Source organism: Somniosus microcephalus, chromosome 8 (assembly GCF_052327205.1).
Source record: "Somniosus microcephalus isolate GS21.2 chromosome 8, FLI_Smic_1.0, whole genome shotgun sequence".
Classification (NCBI taxonomy): Eukaryota; Metazoa; Chordata; class Chondrichthyes; order Squaliformes; family Somniosidae; genus Somniosus; species Somniosus microcephalus.
Genome location: NC_140994.1, coordinates 19,049,604 through 19,057,362, shown reverse-complemented (window position 1 = coordinate 19,057,362; position 7,759 = coordinate 19,049,604). Strand labels below are relative to the sequence as shown.

The following is a 7,759-nucleotide window of genomic DNA, read 5'->3' as shown; positions in this document are numbered from 1 at the left end:
CTGAAGAATGCCCACTTAGTGTAGGAAGGGCTGCTGTTGCTGCATGGAAAGAGAGACGCATTTATTTTGCACCTTTCACAACCTCAGGGCGTCCCAAAGCGCTTTACAGCCAATGAAATACTTGTGCAGTGCAGTCACTGTTGTAATGTAGGAAATGTGGCAGCCAATTTGTGCACAGCAAGCTCCCACAAACAGCAATGTGATGACCAGCAGATTATCTGTTGAGTGAGGGATAAGTATTGGCCAGGACACCGGGGATAACGCCACTGCGCTTCTTTGAAATAATGCCATTGGATCTTTTCCAGCCACCCGAGGGCAGACGGGACCTCGGTTTAACGTCTCAACTGAAAGACGGCACCTCTGACAATGCAGCACTCCCTCAGTACTGCAGTGGGACTGTCAGGCTAGATTTTTGTGCTTTATTATATGGAATAGTGCTCCAGCATAAGTTACCACCTTCAAGAGAGAAGGGAAAGGAATAACTGAACAGATACAAACACGATCAATTTTAAAATAGGATTTATTTCCCATATATTCAGCAATAATGACTCCACACTAACACCAAATTCTCTACCACATACAATTGTATAAAATAAATGACAGGATGCCCATAATATATAAATTAAACACCATACTTATACAAAACACGTATTGGGCAGTGCACAGATACTCATTTCTACCAAGGCAATGTAGTGACTCAGTAAGGTAGCGCCAATGCATGGTGTCGTTGCCTGGTGGATCTTAGAGGTTTCTGCCTGTGATTCTCCCAAACCCGCTTAGCTCCCGATCCAAGGAAGTTCTGAGTGGAAATCAAGGATTATCCAAAAAGGGAATGGAGCAAAAATCTGTGGGAGAGCCATCCCTGAGCCAGTGGCATTTTTGATAGTTCATCTTTGAATAGTTCTAAAACTCTTTAAATAATAAAGCACCATTCAACAGGAGTGGATGTTAAACTTCTCTTCAATCAGTTGCAATTTCATATAACAAGTTAACCAGAATATACATTAATAGTTCCACTAACATGCATCCTTCATCAAGTGTATTTGGGTGTATGTTTCATTATACACTATAACCCTTTATGGTTTTTCTAATAAGCCACCTCGAATAGCAGAATACACCAGGTATTATACTCATTAAGTATCAACGTGGTTGATTCTTAACTGCCCCCCTGAAGTGGCCCAGCAAAGTCGCTCAGGGCAACTAGAGATGGGATGGGCAATAAATGCTGGCCTTGGCAGCGACGCCCACATCCCGAGAACGAATAAAAAAAAAAAAAATACGCTGTAACGTGAACCAAAAATATAGACTACTGACTTGAAGATCAAAGCCCTTAGTACCTTTGCTTACTATTCTCAGTACCACAATGCTTACAAGTTTTGTATTGTTGGGTCGGTAGCTCAGAATATTGGTTGGGTCCTACAGCTAATTCTATGCTGAGTTACTCTCCCCGATAGCAAAATGGCAGCTGTACAACAGGTAGCACGACTTTCTTACACAATGGGTTGAAAAAGAAACGCAAACAAAACTGTAGGAAAAACCCCAATCCACAAACAATAAAATACACAACTATCTACTACACTCGCTGTTCATTGCTCTTCTCTGCTGAAGGACTCCCCAGTCACCAACAATGTGCTGCATTTGATGGTCATCATGACTCGGCAGCATTCCTTTGCCATTTATTTCTAACAATTTTTACATGAAATGTTAATAGAACCATTAAAAATGTTTCAGTGGAGAGAGCGTTAATGTTCTCCTGATTATCTGCGCAGTTGTACATTCAACTTTCTCCAGGGAAATGTTTTTGTTTTCATTCAGTTTAAGCTTACACAATAATTAGGGGTAGAGCTTTGTGCGGAGAGCGTGCAGCAAGAATTCAACCATACACTTGATTTACAGCGTTTAGGTGTCAAGCTCCGCACTGGGAGTGCTACAGATGACAATTTAACCCATTCTTAACAGCTTGAGACAGGATCCCTTTTATTAGCATCAAAGCATCAACTTTAAATCCTCTTTGCCTTTAATTTTTTTCCCCCCAATTGTATTTTCAGGACTGCATTCACACACATTGATTGCATGATGCTTATAGAGGGAGTTCACTAATGCATTAGGATTTTTTGGCCTGGCTATGCTTACATTAAGATACGGGTTTAAGGGTTCAAGCAACTTGTTTGCTCTTGGTCCCGGAGCTTCAGCTGGTTCGGGGTGGGGGGGATCCTGCCCACTAGTAGTCCTCTTCATTGAGTGTTGGGGAGGGGGAAAGCCAGTTGCACTGATTGAGCCTCCAATTCCAAACATTAGTCCTTCAGATAGGGAGATGTCTCATAAGATGCTACAGGCATGTGCAGCGCAGAAGGCTGCAGACTGCCATAGTGGAGAGCGTCACCTTCTTGCAGCTAGTAGTGGAAGTCCTGCTAACCCATATGTTTTGGAAGTCCCTCGCTTTTCAGTGAGTAGGCCCTCTGGAACTGTGAGGCAAGTTAAAATTTCCTGCATCAGAAAAGGCTTCAGTCAGTCAAAAACCTACACAAGCAGCTTTAGTTATTGGTTCTTAAAAGTTTTGCTTTACATAAAAGCTCATAAAAAGGTGACTTTTGTTAGAAGGCTGGAGTGTACTGGAAGGAGTAAAACTTTGGAACCACGGCTTATACAGAATGTGGAAAATGAATACTTTAGGTAACCTGCGGTTAAAAAATATATAAATAAGCAAAATCTTCGGATCTTCCCCTTGTGCTTGGAGGCTGAAACGAATCATCTCTCATCTCGGGTTGTTGCGGCTTTCAGATGGGGTATGGCTTATCTTACTCAAAGTCTGTAAAACTGTCGAGTGAAAGCGGAGGTCACTTTTATAAACTGCGGAATGTCCAGGCCACAGGTCCTTCCATGAGCATCTTACGCCATCACCCAAGTAAAAATCTGGTTACAATACACCTGATTTTACTTACAAATACTCTTAAAAATAACTCATTTCTACTATTGATTTTACTACTTCCTGACACTGACAATAACGGGAACAATACTGAACAGCCAGTAATGCAAGTATCTACAACTCACTTACATTAATTATCCAGATGACTAACTTTAATCACACACTATTTAATATTCCTTTCTTTTCTTTTGACCCCCAAATGTAGAACTTATGGAGATGCTACAAGGTACCTCGATTGTACTTGGGTACGGCCAGAAATTTCAACAGGGCCTAGTATCCTAACTAGGATGTGCTTCGCAAAGTCCTCATGTATTCCCATTCGAACTTGGGGGGAGGCCAATGCAGGGCTTTTCGTATTTCAGCATTTTAGCACGACTAAACATATGTTGGTCCCAAGATGCTCAGATACCTGCCTGGATGCTTTGTGATTTAACCACATACACCTTGCATACCTCCAACTCAAAAAACAATGGGCCGGATATTCCGATCCCTACGGGTGTGTAAGCGCTGTGTACCCACCCGTAGGGACATCGGAAATGCCGGTTTTAGGCATGCACAGCGCATGCGCTGGAAACCGGCATTTCCGATCTGTCAAGAAAGCTCTTGACAGATCCTCCAGCTGCCCAGGAAAAGGGCCTCTGCGGGCGGATAGTTCTGCTTTTTGGAGACCTTCCGCCCGCAGAAAACACTTACAATTCTTGCGCCTGGTAAAAGCAGGCGTAAGGCCTGCTTTTACCAGGATAAGAGTTGAATAAAGTAAAAAAAAAAAAAAAAAAAAAAATTTTTTCCATTGATTTATCAATTAAAAATACTTTAAAAAAAGGTGAGTTTATTTTTAGCCCCATAAAAAACTTTAATTATTTTTTTCAAAAATTTAAAGTTTTGTTTAAAAGAGTTAATTTATTGGACTTTCAAGTCATTTTAAAAATGTGATTTAAAAAAATGTATTTAAAGTTTTACTATGTTTTGGGAGTGATCTCCATTCATATATTTGACAGGTCTTCCTGTCAAATGTATGAAGGGAGATTCCCTTCTTTGATTGGTTCCCCATGGCCCACGTGATCCCAGGGACGCTGCGAACTATCTGCGCCTCTGGGATACGTGGACCCTGCGCACCGGCAGTTTGGCGAGGCCCAGCAGCGGAATTGTGCGCCTCCTGGGAGCCCTCAGGTAAGGGCGCAGATTTTTCCAGATCGCTGTCCTCCGCCCGCGGTAGGCCTGCGAACGGAATATCTGGGCCAATAGCAACAAAATCCAGCTTGCCATGAGCAGAATGATTTTCACACGATTACTCCCGTTTTCAGTGGGAGAAAATATACTAACACGATCTCTCACCGCCACTGTTCAGGTTTGCTAATTTAAATTTTACAATGGAGTGCATTCATTTTAAACAAAATTAAAACGTACATCACCAAAACATTTATTGGAAACATATCCTAGAGTGTTTTGGGACCTTGGGCCATTGTCAAAAGATTTCTACATTATTTTGTGCTCTAAGTCTCAAAACATGTCCACCATCACTGCCTATTGCTGGCTCCAGCTTGACGGGCATATTGTAAATTATGTTACATGTTTAGAGATTTTTAGCATTGCCCATTTTTGTTGTTCGTGGAAGCGTGCTGTGCACAATTTGGCTGCTCCCCTTGCCTACATAACAACAGTGACTATACTTCAAAGGTTGGGATAGTCGGAGGATATGATAATGACCATTATAAATCAGTTCTCACTTAATTTCACGTTCAATATAGTAAGAATCATCACTTTCATATAGAATAGAACTTTTAAAGTTACTTCATAATAGCAAACATCTTCCTGATAAACGGTACTCGAGAGGTTCAGTGCTTACAAGGCATCAATAACAAAATACTGCTGTTAACCTTTGCTTTTTCATTGAAAGTAAAATGCACAATTTTTAAAAAGAGAACTTGTTCATTTGGATTGTCACAAAAAGGGAAGATCTATTATTCTCCTGTGTGCTTTAAAAAGTGAAATGTGGTCTAACTGGTTTTGAAAATGATTTTATAATGGCACAGGCTGATGACTGGAGTATCACAACTACCAGTGTGCCATACCTGGCCCACTAATGACTGTGTCATTCACTTTTCCCGCATCGCCAAGGTTTACGGCCAGTGCTAGGGTGAGCGATGCTTCTAAGATTTTAAATTAGGAATTAAAGAACGAAGGGCTAAAAAAAAAATTAGAGACACCTGCCAAAATTTCAGCTTAATATTTAGTAAGATTACAAGATCTTTTTTTATTCTCGAGAAGTTTAGGTGGAGGCCCAAAGCCCTTAATGCTGGACACCAACAAGGTTGAAGAAACCCTGTCTGACGACTGCAATGTGACAAGACAAAGGAGGTGGTCTGAAGGGGGCTCGTTTCCACTTTGGAGCATGGTACTCTGAATACCTCATGATGTCATCTGTAAAACCTCGACTGCAGTAAATCAGAATCTTACAATATGAAGACTCCAGTTTGAAGAACCATGAAAAGGAATTTGAAGCACACCAAAAGCTATATTACCTGTCGAATCATTGTTTAGACATTTAAAACAGGGCAGTATTGTTGGACGAGAATTCACAATCCATAATAGAACAATGGAGTAGTACAGAGTGATCCAGCAGGATTTCTGTCGGAACAGATTATGAAGATAATTAAAAGCAGAAGTGGAGTGGCAGGGCTTTAATTGGAACCTGATTCCCTATTATGGCAGATAATTCCCACGGCAAGCAGCTTCAAATTCTGAAACGGCAGGAAAAGAGGGGAGCAGAGCACCCTCTTAAACGCAGTCATATTTTAAATGATAAACCTATCAACCACAAACTATTGTGGGTACACAGAGCAAACAAAAGCAACGGAGTGCTAGAAAATTAACAGGAGTGAGCATTTCCCTGGGCCTGCTATGGACAATCTTGGGCAGCATATGGAAATCATGAGTTCATAAGCCTAAATCCTATGAGCACGGCTTGGGCAAGAAGAATCATGGATTCCCCGAGAGGTTGGGAGATGTGTGTTCACCGTGGCCAATAGTACATGGTTTGGAATTAACTTTTTATTCCTGCTCCAAATCATCAGAATTTTAAAATCTTAGTACAGGTAATTCAGTTTTGAAATCCAAAGCGCCCCATTGGGAATTCTTGGCTGCCGGGCAGCCAGCCAATCTAAACTTTAAATTCCACTGGACCATGCACCAACAACTTGCCCTAGTGTTCAAACACCTGTACAAGTACTACTCAATCCATTGCAAAAAGGGTGGAATTGATGGCAATGATACAAATCATTTTTTTTGGTTTGTTTTAGCAGAATTGCATTCTCAGCATATGCAAGGATATCACCCAACACCCACCTGGGGTGACTTAAAAGAAAAAAGTAAGCTTCTGTGAAAAGTAGTTGCGATGGGCAGATTACAGGACAGTTATTATGGGCAATTTAAAGAGACAGTTACTGTTGCTGTGGAGTTGGATCGTTGTCGGTCTTGGCCAGGTTGCTTTTGTTAAGATTGTCTACAAGCCCTTGTTGAAGTAAACTACATCGATGCCAGGATTGCTCGCCTGAATCTGAGCCTGAAGTTCTGGTTCCAGGTGGGACACCTTCATGGAGCTGTGAAATGAAAAAAAACAAAACACAACAGTGTGTTGACTGCAACAAACTTTTCTTTCGCCCCCCTTTTTGTCTTTAGGTCCACCCCATAAGACGCAACTTGCTAACCAAGTGGAAGCTCAAACAACCTGCTCTTGGGCTTCAGCCAATGTCACGCTTAACCAGCACTGTAAGATGCACAGAGATAATCAGATTGACTGACCCTCTCATTTTCCTCCTCTTTCCCAATGGAAAGCCAGAAAAGACGTCAGCTGGGAGGGGGAGAAATTGGGCAGGCCTTCGAGAGCACAGTTTTAAAGCTAGCAACAACCGAGTGGTTGAGGAGGAGATGGAAAAGCTCCCAACGAGTGAGTTCCGGTTCAGCAAGGAATGTTTCTGAATGGATTGCTGGTGAGGTTCAGGGATAGAATTACCTTTTCCAGAATGCGCCGCCGGGATCTCTTATCTCAAGGCCATGGAAGAAGCACGCAGCTCAGCTACATAACATAGGCTGCGAGAAGGAACAGGCTGGTGCAGAGCCACTAAGTGGCCATGTTGTCCAACTGCAGGGGGATTCACTAATTCATTTACAATGATCAAATTCTGGTTTTATACTGAACCGGTTCGGACGAAAGGTCATCGACCTGAAACGTTAACTCTACTATCCTCTCTCCACAAATGCTGCCTGGCTTGCTACGTGTTTCCAGCATCTTATTTCAGATTTCTACCATCTTGCTTTCTGGTTTTCTACATACTGTTACGTGACATTTAAAATGGAAATGGCCCATTACAGCACCTCCTACAGACATAACTGGCATTGCAGGAAACTTAACATTTATCTCTCGAGGAGTTTGACATAGTAGCCTGCAATGGATTTTGAAATGAAATGCTGCATTCCTGCTCAGCAATTTTTATACACAATAGCAAGGGGAGGGTCAGGATATTCTGCCCTCTAACGAAGGAAATGCACCGTCGGTGAATTTACCTTTTAAGATTGCACGGGGCCCGTGCCTCTGCCGAGGTAGGCAGACTTCCGCCAATGTCCTCTTTTCGATAACCAGCAGGAGTCGAATGAAACCAAACTGACAACAACCCTGTCTGACTTCTCTTTCAGGGAGGCACTGCACTGTCCACCCGTCCTGGCTAACACCGGGAAGCACTGCACTGCCCACCCGTCCTGGCTAACACCGGGAAGCACTGCACTGCCCACCCGTCCTGGCTAACACCGGGAAGCACAGGACTGGGAACGTATTGC

At 42.5% G+C, this 7,759-nt stretch overlaps 1 protein-coding gene across 6 annotated transcripts in view; it reads right to left on the bottom strand.

Annotated features, from left to right (window-relative positions):
• Positions 1–502: 502 nt before the first annotated feature.
• Positions 503–7,759, bottom strand: part of sfxn3 (sideroflexin 3) — a 113,798-nt gene continuing 106,541 nt past the window's right edge. For 5 of the 6 annotated variants that reach the window (XM_085994319.1, XM_085994321.1, XM_085994317.1 and 2 more), the window contains one exon: positions 503–6,525. In XM_085994319.1, the coding sequence (XP_085850445.1) occupies positions 6,429–6,525 (97 nt within the window). In that variant the 3' untranslated portion in view covers positions 503–6,428. The remainder of the gene's footprint in view (positions 6,526–7,759) is intronic. The other variant, XR_015079182.1, reaches the window with a different exon arrangement.